Raw genomic sequence first — 25,679 nt, forward strand, 5'->3', positions numbered from 1 at the left:
ACAGGAAAGGGATTTAAACTGGATTCGCCCCTTTAGGCAAAATCAAAAGAAGGACAATGTTTGTGTGAACTGAATGTACAGTTGCACTCATTATTATATAACCTGTGGACACATTAATTGAATGCATCTTCCCTTTTCCACACTAAGCAGATTCTGTCATGAACCCAAGCAGAGTTTCCCAAACTGAGCCCCAGCTAATGCACTCTCTTTCTCTCTCTGGGCAGCCAGGGCGATGCTGGCACAGTGTCAATGAGTGCTTAGATTTCTCTCTGCATGGAGGGCCAGACTTGCTGGCGATGTTTGAGCCATTTCTGAGCTCAACCAGCTTAAACGGAGTCTCCTGCTGGCCACATGGCCACTGTGCCTTGCCATCTTCGCTCTGTGAAGAGACAGCTGGATTTCTGCCAAATAAGGTATTAATGTGGCTAGAAGCATATGTGATTGTAAACACACAGTGTGCATGAAAGAACGGCAGCAGTTGTGGTTTTTGGAGTTACTGCCTGACTACTTATAATAAACTTGAAACTAATTCTTTGTTCATTTTTGTTACAATTAGAGACTCAAAGGATACCGGATGGAAAATTAGAAGGATTGTTCATGAGTTAACAGCATACGAAGATTACTGGAGGACTCTGTTGTTCGCAAACTCTGATGACAGATTTGTTGCGATAATCCCTGTAATTCCCAGATTTATTATTATTATTATTAGTGTTAACTGCTTGGTATTTTAATTATTTTAGTTTAAGATTTTTTTTTTAAACCAGACCCAAGTTTGGTCTCTTTGGACCTTCCCTTTCATGTTTTTAAGCATGGCTTTAAATAATACTGATACTGATCAGAGGAAAACAGAACAAGAGACACATGGTGTCAGACCATAGTTGTGTTAAGGGCTAGAAAATATGTATAAAATAATTATTATGAACTGTGTTGCATTCAAACAACAAAATCAAATCATCATCAATCATAAATAAAACTTCACAGCAGGGCATGAACGACATGAACCACATAAATAAGATAAACCATTTGTGTCAGGGTGTTGAAACACTAACAGTATTGGAATGGGGTTTCCTGACCAAGATCTGCAGAGAGGCAAAAACAGAACATGGTTTGACTGCACTTCCTGTGTAACACTGTCCCCAAAGGAAAGGATAGGGTTTATTAAAATCAAGCAGTTTGACCACAACACTGGTAGTTACAGAAGTTATTGTATTAAGTAAACTGTATTCACTATCACTTTACATAAAGTCAAAGATATAATTAAGTGCAAAACATAATTTCTTGCATAAGATACCTGCTCTGTTATATGACCTGGCCATAACTCCCAAGGTTTATAATATGATAGGTGTTACATTTACCGCCTAAACAATGTTTCCGATTATTCGATGGCTTTTGAATATTGTGTTGCTGTATAAAACAAAAGAGGTATGAAGAAGGGCCAGCTGGTAACGTTTTTTTATGACTAATGGTTCCTCTAATATTTAAACATGAAAATCATAATGACAAGAACATATGCCATCAAAATAAAAGGGTGACAAATTCCACGCTTGTCCTGAAGCAATTCAGGGAGGGAGCGGGCACAGTCGAAAGGATCCAAAATAAGCATTTTCCACTGAATCATACCACTCCCCTACATCATGATGAGTAAGACACTGGAACAGGGATGTCTCAGCAGCAGGTGGAAAGTCACTGAAACTTGCTAGTGCAGGGTGGGGGGGATGCAACAAAAACAACACCAACGCAGTGTAGAGGGTGTGTGTGTTTAAATAAGTGAGTCAGACCTGATTTCAGTCCACCAAGTAACTGTCTGGCAAGCATGCTTATTAAAATGGATTCACTGGAAAATTAAGAGACAGTATTCTCCCCTAGCTAATAAACAACATAGCTACCCTCATAAACAATGGAGCTGCCCACATAAAATCCAGGTTTCATTGAGGTGTAGGCACTAGAGACAGTGTTTAAAACATGAATTCTTACCACTCCTACCAAGAAATCCCCCAACCCAACTTCCCCAAGCTGCTGCTACATGCCCTTCCTCACAAGCATAAGCTGCACTGGTGAAGCTAAACAAATATCTTTTCCAGCTAATTTTCTTATTTTTCACACAATCTAAGCCCGATATTGCTCAAGGAAGACTTACGTGTAATTAGGTAATGACTTCAAACAAGTGGCTGCAAGTATCTGTACATGTAAACACTGACTTAAAAACAAGACAGAAAAACATCCCATGAATTCAAAGGGAAATATACCATTGTGAGGCCAACCAAAATCACTCCTGTGTTTCTTGAATCATGCAACTTTTTTCTTTAGTTTAGTAACCAACCCATGCAGAACAAATATATAAATTTTCATAGACTGGGTAATGTTAGTATATTTTAAAAATATGGGATAGATTTGAAATATATTCCTCTGCAATCCATATATTTATTTTATAGATTGAACTTGTAGGAACTAACCTCACCATATATTGTCATTTTCTAAATCAATCCAGTTTTTGGATATGAAATATAAGAATCATACATTTCTACACGATATCAAAAATAAATATTTGTTCTGTATGGCTAAATACTTTATTTTACTTACTGTAGCTGCTTCATCAAACCTCACACCTATTCAAGCCATGCTCACTTTTGTAGACTGTACAACCTTAGAATAACTTTTGTAACTTTGTCCAGAAAGCAACCAGAGATGTGCATTGGCCCGATAGCCTTGGACTACAGCCAATCATATTTAGTGTAGTTACCAATTATAAACTCTCTAACAGTTTTTAAAATTAGAAAATTAAGCAGACTGAAGTGCCTCTTTCAATTTTTTCAGAACTGCTGGACTAACTCTGTATAATGTAGCATCAGAAAAGAAAATAGAAAATAACCTGCCACGGCACTGAAAAAATCACCTCTCACTCCAATCAAGACATTGATAGAGCCTAAAAGGCAACACACAGTAGATATCTCTGAACCACTTTGTTAGTTTTGAGATCAAAGAGCCAGTTCATCTTGTTAGTTGCCACTGTTTCTGAAGGTTAATTTACTATATATTGTTTTTTATGGTTACTTCATGGATGTCTAACAGATGTAGTAGTAGGTAGTAACATAATGAGGGAATCTTCTTCCAAAAGGCATAATGTTTTCAAATTAGTCTACATGACAATATAGGTCTATGTCGCAATTGTGTTAAATATATATATAACAATACTGGTTACTTGATATATTTTATGTCTGGATTAGATTTTAACTTAAAAAGATAAAATGATAGTTGAGGTAAAAGCCATGCAGTGCCAACAGTATTTGTCAGCGAGAAACTCTGTACACGCCAACCTCTGGTTACAGAATTTGGGTCCCATGTAAATGTTGTCGTGTGTTATGTCACCATGTTTCACACATCTGGGTGCCCCAACATGCACTTGCTTAGTTAAACAAACAGCATATGGCATACGGATGCAAAGAAGCACACTCCTGTCCAAGCATCTGTCAAAAGACACGGTTTTACGTATATATAAATTATGTTGTCAAAAAATAAATAAAAATCAAACTTTTATAAAAATAACAAACTCACATGGAAAGTCTGACCGAGTGAGTGTGAATTTCTCAACTCAACTAAAATACAGCTTAAGTAAAAAATAACCATGTGACAAAACAAGAGTGGCACATCCAAGAATGATTAACCAATGCATACATTTGATTTGTGTTGACTGCAATAACTTTAAAACAAAAAGGTTTTAATGTGCTTTACAATACTTAATTACCAATTAAGTATTGACTAGCTGTTCTAATCAGTCTATCCACCAAGGATAATACTGCTTTAAGCATCACGGATCATGAAGGGCTCAACCCAGCTATATTCAAGGACATTACTACAGAAAGTGCTGATAGAGGACAGAAATCAGATTTACGGACTTCAAGAAAAAACCTGGTCAGTGTCAAAGCAGGTGATGCGGATATCCTTTGACACACCCAGTGTGTGAAAAAGGCAAATGCACTGTACAATATTTGTTTAGTCGGTATTCTGTGTGTACATAAACCGGGCAGAACAGCTGATTGTGAGAAAACAGAGTGTGTGAGAAAAGGCCACCAAGACTGAATTTGGAGCTGACAGTTCCAGTTCTGCCAAGAAAAATAAAAAGTGTACCGTCTATCCCTCCATTTATCTATTAAATTCAGCTGTTATTAGAAACACTACGGGTCCTGTCGGGCCCTGATCACTGTACTGTGTAAGCGTTGTTTCACACACACATCTATTTGCTGCAGCCTATGGACCACAATACTCAGCAACAGTCAGGAGACAACTGGGTCAATTATTGAAAACTCACCAGTACAATATGAATGGCTTAATTATGGCAGGCAAAATAATTTCATTTACGTATGCGATTCATCAAAAATACGAAATCTGTATAGCGATATTAATATTTTTTTTTAATTGAAGGCAATAGTTTAACGACATTGTTCAGATAGAAACGCCATCTAAATACATTGAATGGATACAAAATTTGGGGATAACAGAAACCCATTCTTACTGAAGAGAGGGTTGGCAACACATCGTTCTCACTGCCTTTGTGGTAAAACCCTTCAAACCAAAGTGTGGACAACAGTGGAAACAGATTGCTCTCCTGTGATAACGCCTGTGACTTTTTATTAATTCATACTTCCATTAGGAATACTTTTAGACCTCTGGCAGGGGTCACAGAACTATTCCGAGAGCAATGTAAAATTAAATTATATATAAGTGATACATATACATACAATAACAAGTATATCAAAGAGAAGCATCAGGGAGATACTATATTCAAAACTGAGTAAATTTCAACCAATCAGATGCAACAATTAAAGATGCAAATATGAATAAATAAAAGAGGGAGTGTCATTACTTTTTTATGCCATGAAGGAAATGGTTTTGGTAATAATTCATTCAAAGGTCAACAACGCGGCAGCCAATAATGTATATACTTTTTTCAACAAAAAAACACAATTGATACAAAAAAGTAAACCTGATTTTACCCCTGTGACTTTAATCAGACAAGAAACAAAATGTGATGAAAGCGGAAGGTGAGGATGGTAATTTAAATAGTATTTTACTGATGTACTTCACAAGTTGTACAATACCATGACATGTAAGAGTACCTGAATCACTCTGACATCTCCTGCAGGTGCTGGTTTCTGTAGGGTTCAAATTAAACATTTTATTGGGTGCGTAATGCAACTTGCAAAGCAGCATAGTATACTGTAGTTTTTTTTTTTTAAACCCTGAGGATTTAATGATCAAGAGGGAGGCATTCAATTAATTCAAGGAAAAACCAACATACGACATGATGGTGTCATTTACATTTTTGTCCCAGTTCCACTCTTATCGTGGGACATTCTTGACAATCATAAGGCACACAGAAAAATCCTCTGAAATACTCCAGTTTACTTGCACATTTGTCAGACTATTATATCACATTCATGCGAGGGGGGGGGAAAAATCTGTTTATTAAGTGTTCAGTTGGCCTCATCAGCCAGCTATTTATGAAAGAGCTTCTTCAACATTATGTCCCATCTACAGTACAACAGTTTTAAGGAAGGAAAAGTATTCTCAATCTGCTTTTTGCTTAATAATAATAATAATAATAATAATAATAATAATAATACACAACAACAACACTTTAAATGAAAATCTACTTTACAGTTTAATTATAATGCAATACATCAATACATAGACTTGGCTTGAAAAGTAACTTAATCAGCACTGACTAGAACACATTCAACGCACACACAGGAGGCTATAGCATATTCGAGTAAATGTTTTTGCTGTTGTTTCTTCTGTAAAACAAATTAATACATCTCAATGATTTCCCCTCCTTTACCACAATTCTTAAATTCACAGAACCAACAAACAATTTTTAATTTACTATTCACTCACACTAAAAAACAAAATATGGTGTATAAAGATTCGAGATGTTATAGTCCCAATCAGTGTTCGCTAAAACGTTTACAGAAATAATCATGTTTTAAGAGAGGAGAATTCAATCATGCGCATCCTTCTAAAAAACATTACAGTTTCTATTTTTGTATCTTCATAAATTAGATTACTAACTCCATGTGGTCTTGCAGTGACTGTGTAAGTGCTCAGCCCCTGCAGATAATACCGGAGCACTGCACTGCGATGAGATAATTGTCATCAGTAATGGACCACTGACACAATGATTCTGACATTGTATTTACATTCATTGTTTAGGTGAAGGATTTATGTTTTTTAAAGTTGATATGTTTAGGATACAATTAGAAACCCTGTTATCTTTTTATTTTCATAAAGACCATGCCAGCCAATTCAACACCATTTGAAATTCATAATTCATAATTTTTACAGTATGTATTTTAGAAACTTAGGCTACATTGTATACATTGATGTTCCAGTCTACAATACCAATATGTTCACAGGATGCAATGTGTGTTAGACCTCATGAAAAGACACAAATAATAACATCTGAGCACTACCTTTAGACTTGGGGTCAAATGCTAATGCATGTATTTATTAACTTCAAAAAAATTTAAAATGCACTGTAAATGTCATTTGTAAATAACTGTCCTATTCATGATGAGACCTGCAAATTACACCTCTGGCAATGATCCCTGTGTTTATGTTATACAAACTGTATTCCTCAGCAAAATCAATGATAAGAAAACCTAACATGTACTAATGTGTGTGTAGATAATTATTCAATTAATTTCTGTTATATGGAAACATTTTTGAAACTAATATGGTCACATACATGCATTTGTATTTAGTTTTGGCAGAAAAGTTATCATATTTGCAACAGACATTTTTGATTTTGTATTTTTGTTTGACCTCAAGTCTGACAATTGAATTCATGGAACATTGAGTTAATTAGTAAATTACATGCTAGAGGATGAGGTCTGTATTAACAGTAGAAACTCCGGCAGATTCACAAAATGAACATACTATCTCATTAGCTGAAACTATCTAGGAACCTGTCAGAACAGTTTATAAATATCATTAATTACGATTATATGATTTAATTCCTTAATTATATATTCAGAGTAAATAACACAAGTAAAAGAAAACTGTAGTTAAGTAAACTGGAATTTACCCTTGCAAGTGGTGATCTCTCACTCCAGAGTCATGGGATTTATCCAGAAACATTCACAGGAGACAACTAGCACATACATGGATGAACAAGTGGCTGCTTTTCACTTACACTGTCACAACCTGTTGTTTCACTGTTCTAATACATACTGTTTACCACCAAATCAGATGCTTCATGACAAAAAGAAAACAGAAAACAGAACTAAGAAAAGTGCTTCAACTCACCAGCAACTACAGCACCTCACATAAAACCAAATCCATAAAAAGAGAACTTGCAGAGAGCAGAAACCTAATAATAGCTTATAGAGATACTTTTCTTCTTTGTTCCCCTTTTCTATAGTACTGCACTTTTGATAAATTCAAATGAATAAAAAGCTTTGTCCAATCATTTCTTAATACAATTTAATATGAAAATCTGAAAAACATCTCCAATGGAAGAGAGTTGGGAACAGGTTGGGAATGAAACAAAACAAGTAATGTTCTTTACCCCCACGGACCCTTCCTTAGACCTAGTGAGTCGGTGACGGGGATGACCTATAAGGTCCTCTCTATTGCAGTGCGTTGCTCTCACATCTTATTAGTTTGAATGAAAGAGTGCAGAGAAATTCAAAGTATGAAAAACTTCTGTGTCAAATCACAGAAGTGTGAAAGAACAGGAGAACATAAAAGAAAACCAATTTTGTTCATAAAAAACAACAATGTGGTAAGGTCATTTTTACTTTGAAGGCTGTGATATGAAATTTGAGACTCATTAGAAAAAACGAAGAACTTTAGCAACTACAAACGGTATTTTATTATTGCAATAAAAGACCATCATGTACATTTTAATTAAAATTATCTAGATTACCCAGTGCAAGGACATACAAGTCTAGACATGTAAACACAGGCCTCAGAAATAGAGGAAGAATAAATGGTTTAGCAATGAATAATAATAAAAAATAGCACAAAAGTGTGTAACAGAGTGAGGGGGGGAAAAACATATGAAGTACAATTAATATGTGTAATGTCAATAGAGACATGATAAATATCATAACAGTAAAGTGCGATAGCTGGCTTCAGTGAGACCACCTGGTTTGATCAAATGTAGGGGCCTGTCTGTGACTTAATTTGTATCCACTTTTTCTGTATGTTCCCAGGGTTACTAGGGTGATGGAGGTAGTGGCGGTGGTGTGGGGGACGGGGGGGAAGATACTCTTTCTTACTTCCTACAAAGGTTAGGTGTTGGTTAGTTTTTGATGCAGATCAATGTCCTGTTGGCTAAGTTGAGCCCATCTAAACTGACGGTCATACTGCCAGTGTGGCCCCCAGAGTTGAAATACTTGGAGTGTATTATAAAAACATGAATCATAGTAGGGTTGGCAAACTTCATTCAGGTTACAAAAATAAAATCAAAAGATCCTTCAAAGTTCAAATCAGTTGTATATAATTGCTTAGGTATATTTAATTTTGTATCAGCTGTCCAGACAAAATCAAACGGGACACTTCAATTACACGTTACTAAGGGGAAACACAATAAACTCGCATTAACTGTGCGCTTCACAGTTTACTGTGCTCTCGGAGTAGCCCTGCTGCCTGCCTATATCAAACTGTTAAAAGGTCTCTGTGAAAATACCTCTCAAGTAGGTCAGCTCATCTCAAGGAGATAATCAAACCCATTTTGACCCTTTATATGTAAGCAGTATCTGGGTCAAACATAGTCAGCTGTTACAACTCTATCATGTGCAGCGCTGCAATGTTGCAGTCACGGTTTGAAAACTCCCATTCCATTACTTAAAGCCACAGCAGGGAACCCCTCCCCAACTCTGAACCCTCGAGGGGTATCATAATGAGCAGTTAGCACAAACGCATCGCGGGCTCCGCGCTGAATCCTGCTTTCACTCCACACCCCACCTCCGAGTGCTGTCTTCTCCATCTGACAGTTCACAGGTTTACACACAGTGCCCTCTTCATGCTAACATAGTGCTGAAGAGACACCCCCCTCCAATACCGCCCCCCCACCACTTCCACCAGACTTACCCACGAACAGCAAAGCAATGTCTCTGCCTTCCTGTCTTATTTCTCTCTCTTCATTGCACAGAAAAGGGCACATATGTCTGGAAACACTTCTAAGCTGGAATCTGCTATTGCAGAACAAAGGCATACAGGGCAGCCTTAATCTCAGCACTAAGGAAGCCAGTAGCTATTTTCAAGGTTTCTGTTTCTCTCTCTCTCTCTCTCTCTCTCTCTCTCTCTCTCTCTCTCTCTCTCTGAGGGCACCCTTGCTCTGTTTTCCTCTCTCTCTTCTCTCTTTGCCTGTCCAGCGACTGCACAATACACATCAATTATTCATTGCCAGTCTCTCGGTTTCACAGGCAAAACCAATCACAGATGGGAGTCTTTGCTAATGGGCTCATGCTGTAGTTGCCATCGGCTTCTTTGCACTCAGGCTACAAATACTCAGGAGACAATGAGAGGGAGAATCAGGTTAAGCTTTAAAAAAACTTCACACACCAGAAGAGACAGCAAGAGTCTATCACATACATTTTGGATCAGTGAAGCAGTGCTTGCTTCAAATGCCTCTGCAAAAACAGGAAGGAAGCCGTGCTTCCGTAGTGTTAAAGGGTTAAAAAAAAAAAAGAACTAAATGCTTATCTTCTCACCTTGGATGTATGTTGCTGTTATTGATGTATCTTCTTTTTCTGTCTAGTGATCCATTGCTCGTTCTCCCAATACACACATCACACACAAGCAGCCACAGCCACTTTGCCAGAAGGGAGAAAAAAAAAATGCAGGCAGCTCACATTTCAAACTTGCAAGGGGGGTGGTGCTTAATGTGCTAGACAGCCTGTATCCTGGCCTGTAGCCAAAGTAACTAAAAAAGAAGCTCCAATCAATTAATTTAAAGCAACGTTTGTTACAAGACTACGCAACAAATCTTTAAGGGCGTTAAAGCTGAAAAGTCTTCCGATTGGTAAATTTACCACTCGTGTTTCCCCCTCTTCTGAGAATACTGTTGACTAAATCCATCAAACTAGTCATGCTAATTAAGGTCCAGAGAAGGCTCTGCTATAAGGCAATGCTGGTGGCTTCCTGATGTGCAGAGTTGGAGTCAGTGTCGTCTGGGGGTGGGGCGGGGGTGGGGGGGATTCAAGAAAAATGCTTTTTTTGGTGCGTTGTTGTGGTTTGTGTGTGAGTGTGTTTTTAACACGAAATATCTGTCAAGATTGAAGAGATTTCAAGATTTAAATGTCTTATTAGTAATTATGCACTAACAGCCTTAATAGTTTAAATTAAATATCACCCCAGGGTGTAAATATTAAAGCTTAATTTTATTACACAATAAATACTGCTCCACTAAATACAGAAAATAATGATCACCTGATTTAAGTATGAGGCCATTAACTGAGAAGGCTGTGTCTGGAAAGAAGCAGCTTCAGGCTTCAAACCCAAGTTCAATTTAAAAGGGACCCTTTGTCCTTTGTCCTGTGTCATTTAAAATAACTAAAATTCATTTTCATTAAATGTTCAAATATAAGCACAGCTATGCTTTTTTTCAATCACCTTGTGGTGACAATTTAATTGTCATCTTATCTTACTTCCTTTTGAGTTTTTTGTTTGACATGATTGTAACACAACAGATACAATGTAACTCACATTATACTGAAGCATGCCTGAACTGAATCAACAGGTTTTAAAATACTTTATTGTGTTATAATGCAAAATGACGCACTAGGCTGTGTATCATCATTTCTGTGGCTTCGAAGCCCTCCAGTTTGGGAGGCCAGGATATTATTCACAATCATCTTCGGCTGTAGTGTACACACATAAACCCTAAATAGGAGAGCAAGGAGAAATATTTAGAAAAACCTGTTGCACGCAGCACTGTTTTTCTGAAATGGGACTTTGGTGTCTCTGTATTGATTTAAGGTATCCAAATAAGTACTGGGAAGTTATTTTCATCTTATTTATTTAGTTTGATACTAAAAAGTTGGGACCTGTACAGCGGTCAATGAGGTCCAAATTGTCACCCTACGTAAGGGGGTCTCATAAGAGATCAACAAAATAATAGAAAAAGCACCACCCATTATGATTTTCTAAGCACTTCTAAACTGTTCTCTAGGTCCCAAAGAACAGACCTATAAAATACTGTGGTGATGAAACAAGTGGAAAAGAATTATGTCTATTAACAGAGCCGCTTAGGCAACTGATTATACTTAAAATTACTAGTAGGTGTGTGAAGAAGTGTGTGTCAGTTTTAAGGATCATTGCAGACTTCAGTTGTAACATGTAGGGACTGTAATTCCTATTTGCCAAAAGAACCTGTAGTAATATGATGTCTCTTTGAATGATAGAGCTTGTTTTCCTGACATAGCACTTGGCGGTTTGTGCCACTTCCTCTCTCTGAATACTCTAAATAAAACCACTCTGTCTCCATTTTGAAAACCACATCGCTGTCTAAAACGGGTGACCAGATCCTCAACAAGTGAAAGGACACAGTTTCTCACTTTCTGTATATAATTATATTTTAACTTGCTACAGATATTTCACCACTGAGATTCTCTTCTTATTCCCCAAGCATACATTTGCATATTTCTACCAGATATATGACTGAAGAAAGGAGCCAAAAAGGGGAATATATATAAGTTCCTTGCTAGGGTCAGATATCAGTTGCGGTAACACTTCCATAATTTACCTTATGAGTACTATACCAGCTCCATTGGTCATAGAGAATCTTATTGTACAGAACTACATTGCAAAGAGAAAATGAAAATGTAAATGTGTCTGAAAGTGTCTGAGACTGCAGGCACATTTCAGAAACAGGAAGCTTGCAGCTACAGGAACATTGCAGTAACTTCCTTCATTGCCCTATTGTCGTGTCATATGACGTAGAGAGTCTAACACTGCAATAGTTGTCTTCTCTAAACTTGGTGTGCCCAATTACTTGAGTTATTTTATGTATTCTTAATTTTGTGATAGATTAACACCCCTATGAGAATACTATAATGAGTGTGTAAACAGTTGCTTTATTATTACACAGTAGAGGGATTTACTGTTTAAGTTCACATATTCAATGACCACATGGAAATGTGCACTGCAACAGTCTTCTACGATCAAAATACATCATTAGACAGTGCCACGGAAACCCGCTGTGAAAACAGATCTGACATTTGTAAAAGGGCAGATACCGTAGAAATGAAAAACAATACAAATTTAAAGAACAAATGAAGAAGGATTAGGCCTAATGAAAGAAGAGTGAGATGTAAACATCGAGATGGGCTGCGTTTAGCCAAAACAAATGTGTGAAGTCTTAGAGAGATTCTATCTCAGGTGTCATGTATATTTGCACTCTTGTCAGTAACCATAAACAGTGTACATGACATGTGAATTACAACCTACATTGGAAGTTATCTGTCATAGTTGACACAGACAATTTGCTTGCTTTTACACGGTGAGAAACAAGATTGTACAAACTAACCCTTTACTGATTTACAACCTGCTGACAGCATTCCTATGCAAAGCGAGGACATTCTTTACATTCGTACAGCAGGGGAGGTTTCCAGAGATCAGCTTACGCTTTGGTACCTCCCATGTTTTGCACTGAAATTAAACCAACTCAATTCACCAACACAAAAAGCATTCAAAAACAAAAACTATATCCAAAACTGCTTGATTCACTTCCTAAGTCTCAATATTAAAATCATACAAATTGTGCACAATTATCAATTGCAAATGTTTTTTCTGATCATGCTAAAAGTGAATTAATTTGCTGGAGACCACATCCAACATAAACCTGGTAGCACCTACTTATTTATTTTTAAAAACATAAATTATTAGTAAAACAAAATGCCCCAAGCTTATTAATTTGAATTTAAATGTACATTAGATTTTCAAATTAGAGGCCCCAGCGACACAAAAGGGGAGAATGAAATGACTGGGTGTCAGCATGTTTGTCAGTAAAAATAATAATAATTGGATAACCCCACATATGGTTTATATAACACTAGAGGGTATCTCATTGGATCAGTTTCAACTGCCTATTTTCTGTAAGGCTTTCTGCTTTTCAAAAGACTCTTGAAATCAGTCCAAAAGCTCATTCACATGTGGGTTGGGACACTGACTTTTTTTTGTGACAAATGTGACAATTGTTACAAAGAAAACTCTCATGTATGGAGATACTTAATACAAAGAGATTCAGCAAATAAGGGTATTGAGGCTCTTAGGAGGTGAGTATATCTTAGAGATACCTAGTATCTATAAAGATGCTGTGAATTAAAAGAGTTCAATTTTAAAACATACTTGACACTGAGAGAATAAACACAAGTGCTGGGGTTAGGAATACTCTATGCCTTATGAAATATTTTAGATTAAAAACGTTTGACCTACATACAAACCAAACATTTACAGTTTTCTTACTCCAGCTAGCTACCTTCATCAGCACTTTGAACACTATAGTCAGGTAGAGATAGAGTAGAGTTTCTTTGAAACCACTACTGAAAAAGTAGTTTCCCATCACCCTCAGAGATTAAGACAACACATTGGAAACCTCTTCTTCAAATGGTTGTTAATGTGGGGAAAGTGAATCCATTCTGAGTATTTCCCCGGCATATATCTAGTTACGTTTCAAATGCATATTTAACAAAGAAGGCAAGAATGCAAACATGAGCCCTCTGTAAATGAGGTGGGGTTTCTTCTCCCTGTGTTCATTTCGTCAACAAGTACAGAGAGAGAAAGTGTCAACCCATTTTTCAGTGATTACTTAAATGCTATCAAGAAAGCAAGCAAGCAAGCTTAAATAATTATTTTGGTATAAATTAATTAATTTATCAGATGAGCTTCAGGCAAGTGAGCCAATACAATTATCTCTGAGCAGTGCAGCAGGTATTTAGTAATTAAAAAACAGTGTAGATGGAAGATGCTTTACAATAAATATAACTTCCTCCAATCAATGGAAAACAATGTTGTGATAGGGCGTCATTCATTCGAAATATGGAAAATCACCAGTTTATTTTTCCAAAGCATTAGCGTTCATTTTAAGATTTTATTCAATTTTGCAGGATTCTGCTGTAAGCAAACATGTTTCTTTAGAATGCACGATTTGTTTATAATATTGAGAATTGCAGCAACAAATATTCACTGAAACAAAACTTGAAATATTAATCAGAGGGAACATCAAATGTCTGTGCATTTTCTTTGATTCACAGTGGAACCTGCAGTGATTCAAAACTTTTATTTCACAAAATCATCATAGTTCTAGAACTCTGAAAATAACAAAGTAAGTCCCGTTCTTCAATAATATATCATCAGAATTAGTAAAGGGATAAAATATTTACAAAAAAGACATACATTAGAAAGATTATTTAATAAGACCAAGTGTTAACTGCATAGTTTGTACAATGAGTGATTAATCATTCATAAAGTGAAATTTTACTGTACTTTACAAAATGGAAAGAGTGAAGCATTCTCAACCAATCTCTTGCACCAAAAATACAAAATGCTCAGTCATTTTTTACACAAGTTGTCAAATGATCTTTTGTTATGGAGGCTGCACTAATCCATGGAGTGAAACAAAAGCATAATTAAAATTCCTGCAGCAACTGACTTCTGAATTTCATGCTAGGACTGGTTTGAAACAAAGTAACCACATTTAGGCTTAGTCACACCTCAAAACTACTGTCTCAAAACATCCCAAAAGAAAGTGAACGTGATCAGTGTTCTCTCCAGTAGTTGCTGGAAAGGTGTTTTTAAAATGCAAATATAGGCAGTGTCCAAAAATAGATTCACAAATCCAGCAAACTGTCATATTGATGGATCCCACGTCATTCTTAGGGAAATGCAGGGTATAATGTTCCTCTGATATTCCTCTATAATATCAGAGTAACAGGATATTGAGTTGAGAAGTTAGATAACTCGTCAAGATAATACAGTGTATGGAGTAGTCATCTTCAAATATAAAAGAACAGAACATACTGTAAATCACTGAGAGTGAATGTTTTCACATTTCATGAGACTTATTTCGATTTAGACAGACATTTTACTGATTTTGTTTACTACACTATAGAAGCAAATGTGTGAGGAAAGAAGTGGAAAGAGGGAAAGTTGAGTGAAAAGCCTGACGCTCAGGAGAGGATGGCTCTTCTCTTAAATTATGGCCTTCTTTCTATTTCCAGGACTAAGGAATTCCTTGAGCCTGTTCAAGCAAGAGCATTGTGGAATGTGCCATTCTGAGCAGTGCGGGGGGGAACATGGAGCACTTTGTTAAAACATTTTCACCAGATTCAATTACAAATACATCCATTCAGGGTGCTTCCAGTCATTTGGATTGAGATTTTATAACAATCGATCAGATATTTATTTATTACACGATGCTGAAATAATCAACTTTGCAGGAGTGACATAGTCAAGATAAATTGTAGATCAAAGCAAGTAGGAACATCTTGCAGAGGCCTTCATCCAGCAGTGGACTGATATAGGCCGATGGTGATCATATATAAATATATACACATATTAATCTATTAAAATATATATATATTTATTATTAATATATATATATATTTTTATTTTTATTTTTTTATTTTTTATTGATCCTGATAGACCTTCTCCTACAGCGACTGTTTAAACAGCCACGATGAAGATAATGCGCAGTGGATATATAGCCTCCGTAATCACAGATTAATAGAGCAGGCTAATCCTTTTCACAGGAAGGTCACAACTCACAAACAGCTCCTCCCTCCCCCCCATCACCCTGCAGTCCACCTGTAATGTCAATTTCTCAAATCTTTCCTTGTACAATTATACCACACTTTGCTATTTAAAAACAGAGTTTGAGATTCCTTAATAAGTAAATGAATCAACTTTGGTTAATAGTAGCTTGTTTATGCGCAATGCACTGAATTAGAGAATCGTTCATTCACCACTTTGACTAGAAGTTTCAGTGACTCTAAATATTATAGGCTTTGAGACCAACTGCCCACCTTTCAATTTTAAACGGGCCTTGTTATTTTCTTGTCCTGAATTCTGCAAATAAAGGATTTAATGCTTCTTTCTAAATGCTATGTAGAAAAGATGATACATTCCAGGAAGTGCAATAATCCAGAACAGTGTTGAGTCACTAAGGCTGGGTCAGGGTTTAATATAATTGGTTTTGACCCATTTTGTCTGCTTGCTTAACTTTAATTTTATAATATTTCAATATGAGAAAGGAAAAAACAAACAAAAACCCTGTCCTTATGAAAAACACGTTACAGCTCACGTTTACTGAACAAACACTGTTTACCATACAAATGTCCCAGAGTTGTGCTCTTTGCTGCACACTAAGCAGTGAAATGGTGAGTGTGATTCTCTAAAAACAGATTAAAAAAAATACCAATGTATCATGAGATTAATCTTGCTATATCATGTTTCTATCTCATTATATAAACACATATAAAGTAAATGTAACTAAAAATATTTTAAAATTTCAACATCTTTTGCCTTTTTTCCACTTTATTCAGTCAGATACACATATCAAAACACTACATTGTGGAATTGCTATATCTTATAAAAAACTGCAGTGTAAACTGAAGTATGACAACAGAACTAATGCAATGAGAGCCATTTCAACAAAAAATGTATGTCTTGTGCTAGTTAAGCATATTATTGTGTGATGCTGTACACATTCATTTTCTTCTAAAATGGATCAGAAGAAAATTCAGTGAAAAAACAGTTTGGTGGATGACAGGAGGCAGCCTTATCTGATATTTCAAAAACACAAGAGATATTCAAGAACACAAACATCCAGGACAAAAGCTTATGCTTAGAATCCAGCTGGAACACATTCAATAATCTTAATCTTTTATTTTTGCTTGATAAATTCTAATTAAAATTACCTTTTTAATTTTTTGTTATCAACATTTTACAAAGATTGTGTTTACATCCTCAAAAATAACGGCAAGAACATTTTTATCTTTAGCATAAACACAACCTGCACCCCAATCTAATCCACAGAAATCTACTTAAGTAAGAAAATGTGAAAATTAAAACACCAGAATCTTCCTGTTTTCGAATCAAAATGCTGCCTGAGAACTAAAGACCATAAATATAATGGGATCAGACCCCGTGCTTAATAAAATAAATTAATGCAAAAACCTAAGATACATCCAGCAAATAATCATTGCCTAGCAAAGCCAAAGAGCACAGAAAAATGCTCACATTATGGGTTGTCAAGTGCCCTTGAGTACCAATCACAACACTTAAATGCATAGCTTGTAAGGCCTTATCTGTCAATAAAACTTGAATTATGTGTTCAAGACAGACATTTACTAGAGTGTACAGACAACTGAGGAAAATATCTGTAATTGAATGTCAACTATAATATTACAAATACAACCAACACTGGATACATATTTAAACATGACTTATTTCCAAAAAAATAATTCAATAAACATTTGCTGCTAAACTTTCCCAAATTTGAAAAACTGCTTCTAAAAAATTGAATAAACAAAATTCTGTAAATTACAAACCGAAAATGACTTCACAAGGGAACGATGATCACTTGTAATTACATTTTTAAGGCTTGCAATGTGTATTGTTGGCAATTGTTTCATACTACAATCAAATTAGCACCTGCATTTTTGACATGCTGTTGAATGACATTCTTGCAACTTGTTTGTGCTTCATTACGACTATTAAATGTTTCTGGCATTAACTGGTGGGTGTCATTACCAGGGGCAGAGCCAGGGGGTGGGCCACAGGGGCACTGGCCCCTGCTGAAATCTGATTGGCCCCCTGAGTACCCCCCCAGTCACTCCAAAGTTTTAATATAATCCATAGTCAGTTTCCCGTGTTCATCTTCTGCACAATGGGGTACGTTCATTATTTTACCAAAGTTGTCCTTTTTGTGTGTATAACGCCCGGCAAGATCCCAGATGAGAGAGGAGTTATGAATTTAACACACTCCGCTCCATGCATTCACACGGCCATAGACAGACTGCATGGTAGTTTCAAGACAAGACAGTTTATGGTCATTTAAATACTCTTTCTGTGCTGATTTTAATTTCTGCTACGACATTGACAATTTAATGAATGGTGTTAGGTTGAGATGAGAAGGCAGTGTGAGTGAGAGGACATAATTGACAGGGAAGTGAAAAGTAATGATTGCAGTAATGAAGGCGATTATGAATAGAAAATCAACAGGATGTTTTAGAGATTTCCTATGAAAAAACGGCGACAGCAGTGACAGGCACGGGTCACAGCAGATGACATATTTGCAACCTTCTCAAATCACTAGTGTTTAGTTGTTGTTACTGTTTCTTTATAGTTTTAGGTTTGTACTATTTTACCTTGTTATAGTGTTAAAATGTATTTTCAGATAAGTGTTGTTTCTGAAAAGTTAACTTTTTTATATACATTTATTAACTAAAACAAATACGCAATATTTTTTTGAAAAAAATACTAATCATTCATGTTATATATTGTGTATATGTTATTGATGGTTATAAGTTATGTTTTAGCACACCATTATTAGGAAAGAAAAGCTTGACAATAGAACATTTGTATAGTTATGCTGTTAATTGATTATACTGTCTGAACACAGAGACCCATTTTAGCCCTAGTCCTTTAGATATGCCATATTGGATAGAACAGTTACTGTATACATTCACAGTGGTGTTTTGTTTTTTGTGTTGTATCTGGGTCAACCAGCAAATCTAAAATAAATGTCAATCTTTCTCCTCTGTATTTTATTGAAAGTGTTTTATTAGAATGTGTGCATGTTCAATGCAATGAGTAGCTTACGGTGTTGTAATGCAGAATGAAAATGTGGAAACAGGTAACATTTCCAGTTTTTATTCACCCAATAACCAAATGGCACTACTTTGTGAAACTTTGCTTAAAAGTATTGGTTAAGAGATTTCATAATTGTTAATTTACAATGTGTATAACACCTACTATATGCTTAGTTGACTGATATACAAAATGAGAAAACTAGGTAAATAGAAAGAACAGTAACATAACAAGCAAATGAATACAAAATAAACTACAGTATTTCTGTATTTATGTTTATAGTATTCTTACAATTTAAGTCATATTAACAAAACATATCTCAGACACCAGTAGTAATCACAAACAAATGTTACTCTGATTGGGAATTGAAGCTGGAATTTAGTGGCAGCTTCAAAATATTCAAATGCTCAATTTGATTCAAAATAGGCACTTGACCTCTCTGGTAACCTTAACGCTTAATTTAATCTGCATGTTTGAAATCCACCAGGAAAGGTAGCAGACTAAGGTAGCAGGCTAAACCGGTTAATGTTAGAATCATATTACGTAAGGATTACGACACTCCGTCTAAACCTTTCATTTTTCCCCTCTGCCAAACTGATCTTGTAACAAATGCATTCCAGTATAGATCTGTTCATGGAAGACTCTGAATCTCTTCCAGCAGCGCCGCTGAATCACAGACACTAAGTCCCCGTCTCTGATATCGGATGTCCGACCCTTTGCCGCCATCCCGGCCCTCACGTGATTTGCTTACTGCAGTTTCTCAGTAACGGCTGGATGAATTTTCAATACAACCTTGCCCTCAGGCCTTGATGAGTGCTTTTTAAGAGCCATCTTTCTGACAAGGCTCTCAGTGTGCTCTGCTTTGGCCGTCTCCCTGTCTGCCCCCTGAATGCCCTTGTGACAAAGGTAAGAAGAATGCAAGTGCAGTGATAAAACAGAGCACGGATCGCATTTGTCCTTATTGCATTTTGTCACACTCCTCCGTGAAATGCGGTCTCCCCTTTTCTTCTGGACTGCAGTCTGAACTAGACTTTACATTTTGGTTCTGCAACACTTTGCAAAAATGTCTTGCAAAATCAGTCCTATTTCAAAATACTCTAATTTTTTGTTGGCTTATTCCAGACTTACTATAGATCAAGCAACCCACTGCAGCAGTAATTACCCAACAGAGGCTCACCTTTTAAGTAGAAGCAATACAAAACCACACATGAACAAGAGGTGATGTCCCACAGTAACCATGGTTATCTGCAGAGCTTTCAACTGTCCATATATCTTCATTTTCAAAAGCAAGCTGTGTCATGCATTTTCACTCAGAGTATACTTCAAGTAGACCTAAATCATTCATTTGATCTCTGTCTGTCTGTCTGTCTATCTTTGACAAATGTACAAGAAAAAGGGCATTTCAGAAGATTTGTTAGTAAATATATTTATATTCTAAAGGTTTCTGGTGCATTATTCAGGGTTAAATACATTTATAATATACTGGCAGCCTTCCACAGATTCTCATCAAATAACCAGTGGAAGTCTATTGGCCTTAAACATACAATCCATTATGCTTTACCCTTAACATGAGCACTGAAATCCAAAGAGCACAGAAAGCTAAATTCAACAAGAAATTTAACCTTGGCGATTGCAATGAACACCTTTCAGCATGGTCTGGAATAAAGACCAGTGTAACTAAACGAATTGCAAGGCCATGATCATTTTATGAGTGGTATTGTAATCTCTTTTCTCCTTCAGTAGTGTTCAAACTAGCCAAGCTTAAACCGTAATGTAGTATATCCTCATAGAACATACCAAGTGTGTTTGACGGGTTCTACTCAGTGGAATTATTTTACAAGAATATTTTAATTAATATTCAATACAAATGGGGAAAAGCCCATTGTGCACAACAGCGGGAAAGATCTTTGAAGTTCTCAAAAAACAATTAGTTCCCTTCATCATTTTAGATATAGTTTTGATACTGTAACAGAATGTAATTATGCAACAAAGGGAAAATCCCTTAGACTCATTTAGACTCTTAATATCTCATTTTAAACATCAGCTAAAACTTAAAGTCAACAACTAAATGTTCAATTAATACTCAAATTAAGTACCCTACACCCAGACTTGACATTTCTCTCTGCAGTTTTCTACAAAATTACACTGATTAACTAACCAACAAACACCAAGAAACACAGCAAACTTGGTACTTTTCAGTTGAATCTCAGCGTGCACTTAAACTCTACATAATCTTGTCCTTCAAAATCATTAACTTTTCATTTTCCAGTAAAGCAGTCTAAAATTCTGAATTTACTCACTCAAAGTACTTGAAGTTAACTCTTCGTATAATGGAAAGAAAACTGCAGACACTGCACTTCAAATAAAATAAAACAACAACTAACAATTACGGGTAACAATAAAAATGAACTTAAAAATTCAACGCTTCACAATTTCCACAGAAAACAATATCTGCAAGACACCGCAAATGAGAAACAATATAGACAATTAACTGGAAGTCAGAGAGCAAAATTGTGCCATAATTGGGGCTTTCAATCAGATTTAATTACAATAGATATTACCTAAGGTATGTAGACTTTCATTAGTGGAAGTTTTACATCAGAGATAAAAGGAGGTTAAAGTGCCCCATTAACAGCTCTTGTAATGCATCCAGAGAAACACGGTCTTGAATCAGACAAACACAGTTACTTCACGCTGGAAGTGGTCCAAGTATCAGACTACAGTAGAATGAAATGCTTGGTCTTACCTGCCGATTTTGGAGTGAACTTGTCCCGGTTTGCTGCACAAACAGCCAGCAGCCGATATCCGAGGTCCAAGTCAAAGCCTTGCTGTGCAGCCACTCGGCTGACAACCTGGAGAGAAACGCACAGTCAATACTCGAGGAACAGTATCTGAGGGGCAGAGAGCCTGTAACAAAGCCATTGCCTCTTTTGAAAGTACCTTTATTTTGTAGTCAACACAAGTAATAACTGTCATCCATGTGCTGTAGCTCCAGTGTGTCATTTACTAAGCAGAGCTTCTCAATATATAAAGATTTCTATTAGATCTATTAGATAAAAGCATGCATGCATTCTACCAACCAGAACCAACATTAAAATAAGGGTCTGGCTTTTGTTACTTCCAAATAATTTGAATTTTCATTTTTCTTTTACACTTTCAAACAATCTATACAATTACAGGTAGCAATGGAGTACATTAAATGTCCCGGTCATGTGACACAAATGAATGTAAACCGAGTGATAGTGAACTGATGTCAATATGAAATATAATCTAGGAACAAGTGGGTAAACTTAATACTTATCAAATGCTTATCCAGTAGCATTAGTACGTTCTAGCAAAAACAGAGATTGACAGTAGATGCTGCAAACCCTAAAACTCAATAGAAAACCCAGGGGTTAGGCGATTCAGCTTGAGGCTCCCTTCATCTGATCCACTGCCAGGGACCAACTGTATCTAGGTCTTTAACTATTAAATTGAAACTAATTGAACAGTTTCAATTATATAACTGATGTGCTGCTCTGTAGTAGACTGGAAATGCTCCTAGGTCACATTCCCTTCTGTGAATATACACACATAGCTTAACATACATACTCATACATATACAAGCACATGTTATAAGAGATTTTTTTTTGTTACAGATTATGCACACGTTCAGTATTACATGTTCTTAAATTGTAGGCAGCAGTCCCTGCAATAATATTTATTGTTTTTACAGATTTCATGCTTTTTCAAATTATTTTTAAACGTATAATAATAAAAACTTGCCAAACTGAATTTCCTTGTTTCAACTACAAGGACATTTTTGCCAAATGAAAATAAGCACTCTGCCAGGAAAACATTTAATAGTTCCACTTTCTAATAATGTTACATTAGTATGTTCTTAATATTTTTATGACAAATTAAAGCTATATTCACAAATAATATCAATAATTAAATAATAAGCACAAATCGATTTATTAAACAGTGTTTAAGAGGGGAAAGAGCTTTAGACTTTTATTTTCAGTGGAAACCATTTTGAATATTTAGAGCCCTCTTCAAATGTAATGAACCGAGCAAATCTCTTTTCATAATGAAACATTTGATTGCACTGCAGAAACTAGGGTAAAGTTATTCAAGAGCAAAATCAATTAGGTTACCAATTGTTATATAGATGCAGTAAACAATGTAAACCCATATATTGCAAACACACAGGTCAGACTTCACGCAATCATGCAGAATGGTGTTGCTGATCACATAACATCAGAACTGAATTTTTAAATACAAATAAATGAATACATACATATATAATCACTTAACCAATATTGATTTAGCTGTAATTAAATAATTTCCAATCTCTTAAGGATTTTCAGAGTCACAAAGCAAATAAATAGACAGTTGTCGGGGCAGATTTCACAAAAGAAACACATTTGTTTTGGAAATCACACTTCTGAGCATTGTATTGTACACAGCAAATGAGCATTAACTTTCAATGCAAATGTTCAGTTGTGATCTAGGCAACATGATCTCCGTAAAGCTAACAGGGAGGTGGTATACTATAACTGAGTTAAGGATCCAATACAAAGATTACAATGTATAATACCTGAGAATGATACAGAAATGGCATTGCCTAACTCTTTCATTATATTTTATTATGCAGAATGAAGATCTGTAACACACAACTTTGACTATTTGCTTTAAATTAAGTAAAAGGAGGAAATAGGATGTACTTTATCCTGGAAATATGTTCACAATAAATGTTCTCAGGAGATAATAGCCTTTTCTTGCCTGGGGCTTAAAAAAATCTCTGACATAATGCAACAAAAACATTTCTCATTTACTCCACCAAAGAATAATATCACGCATAAAATGTGATAAAGTTAAATCTACTGGCTATTGAGAATAGGTGTAAACACCTAAGAGCAGGTTAAAAAATGCAATATTTCATAGAAGACACTTTGTTTGGAATTACTAAATACTATGCTTCCAAGTCCTATAAACTTAAAATGGTAGATTTAACAGCGTTCAACTCGAAAAGCTTTGGGATTTCACTGCAGGAAACAAATTGAATGGGCATAAAACGTACTACCTGCTGTTTGAAATTAAGCTGATGAAAATAACAGCAAATTCAGCTACATTCAGATGAAAAAAAATGCTTTCAGAGTAAAAGGAACTTGGTATATTCTGTACATAACAGTGTTTCCTGTAAGCTTATAGCAGCTTTTTGGAAGGTTTTTGCAGACTGAACTTAAATAGCGAAATAAGATCCCTGTTTGGTCAGTGTGTTTAGGGCACGTTACATGTAATTCACTTAAGTCATGCATGCAATAACCCTAACTTTGATATTAAAATGTTTAGTCACATTTATTCTGTACTTTTTAGATAAAAAACTATGACATTTTGAACAAAGACATAATTTGATTATTAGTGTTTATATATATATATATATATATATATATATATATATATATATATATATATATATATATATATATATATATATATATATATATTTACACGTGTTATATGTGCTGATTTCCCTCAATAAAAACTAACTACACTTTGTCACTGGCAATAGGATGTGTATCCTCAATTTCATATTAAATATCTGAAAATAATATAGTGTTACATTTTAACTTACTCTTATTGTTTAAGTAAGACAAATGTAGCAAAACAGACTTCAAACATGTACTGCAAAAATAAAATAAAAATGATTTAACTAAAGCAGCAAAATACCTTAACAGCTGTAGAAACACAAGGGGAAGTATTACACTATATTTTTCGGAAACACACTGCCTCTTCTTCAAGCACTGCCAGCTGTGTATATATTCCCAAAATGCAACAGCCTCTGAACCACTATTACCATTCAGCAAAGACAAGGGCTTTACAAGGTCAGGTTTCAATAGCTGCTATACTGCAATATTAAAGAAACATAGTTATAATAATAATAACAATAATACAATTATAATATTTTATCATAAAAATTGTATTTGCAAAATTCGCATTTCCCGTTTTATATCTAGCAGTCTGAAAGTGACTCAATCAGCGTCATCATACATCTAAATATCTCTTAAGCTGAAGGGGAAAAGCAGTGGACATTCTTCCATTTTGTTATGCGAGAGCCATGCTAACCACAAAGTAAGATCAACAGCCCTAGAGTTGAGTTGTGTACATCACTTGTACTTCTCTGTATTTTGTACTTCTCTGTATTTTTGCACTTATGTTGTAAGTCTCCCTGGATAAGGGCGTCTGCCAAGAAATAAAAATAATAATAATAATAATGTCCACTTTTGTCAGCCAAAACTGTAGTCTTTTTATTTTTTTTCAAACCTTTAATGTTTTACATAACACTGCCTGGGGCACAAAGGCTGTGATGGATGTTTCTTTCTTAGTAATAATAATACAAATAAAATAAATATATAAATACACATACACTGATTAGCACCATGGACTTTAAAAAGAAACGCTGGGGAAGAGGAATTCCAAGAAACAAAAAGAACATCAGAGGAGAGGGAAATATGTTCAGTTTCATATTTCTTCAACTTCAAACTCTTAGAAATCTGACTCTGTGGGTCAGGCTCGACTCCTGCCGCTCAACAGGCTTGGGGGCAGACCACTTCTCATGGCCATAAAAGCCTGGCATGGAAAACACTTCACTACATTTGCACAAAACACAAGCAGACAAGTCAACTGGCACAGTCTAGCAGTTGTTGTACTTTACAAGCCTGTCCCAAAAGTTTTTTCCATATTCATTCACTCACTACAGATTGGCAGGTTTTTCTTGTGGTAGGCATTTCTACTTGAGCTCACCACTCTTTATAGACTGATGATAGATGTTTTGGATTTGCCCGTCATGGACACAGCTGTGCACAGTATTGAACCTCATT

At 35.7% G+C, this 25,679-nt stretch overlaps 1 protein-coding gene across 8 annotated transcripts in view; it reads right to left on the reverse strand.

Annotated features, from left to right (window-relative positions):
* The window catches only part of zmiz1a (zinc finger, MIZ-type containing 1a), a 144,375-nt gene that overhangs the window by 22,548 nt on the left and 96,148 nt on the right, over positions 1-25,679 (reverse strand). For 5 of the 8 annotated variants that reach the window (XM_066693848.1, XM_066693851.1, XM_066693846.1 and 2 more), the window contains exons 6-7: positions 21,563-21,668; positions 5,115-5,150 (exon numbers count right to left, since the gene is read on the reverse strand). In XM_066693848.1, coding sequence (XP_066549945.1) covers positions 5,115-5,150; positions 21,563-21,668 — 142 coding nt within the window. Of the gene's footprint in view, positions 1-5,114; positions 5,151-9,716; positions 9,969-21,562; positions 21,669-25,679 lie in introns of those variants that run through there. The other 3 variants (XM_066693850.1, XM_066693847.1, XM_066693852.1) reach the window with 2 other exon arrangements.

Source organism: Amia ocellicauda, chromosome 20 (genome assembly GCF_036373705.1).
Source record: "Amia ocellicauda isolate fAmiCal2 chromosome 20, fAmiCal2.hap1, whole genome shotgun sequence".
Classification (NCBI taxonomy): domain Eukaryota; kingdom Metazoa; phylum Chordata; class Actinopteri; order Amiiformes; family Amiidae; genus Amia; species Amia ocellicauda.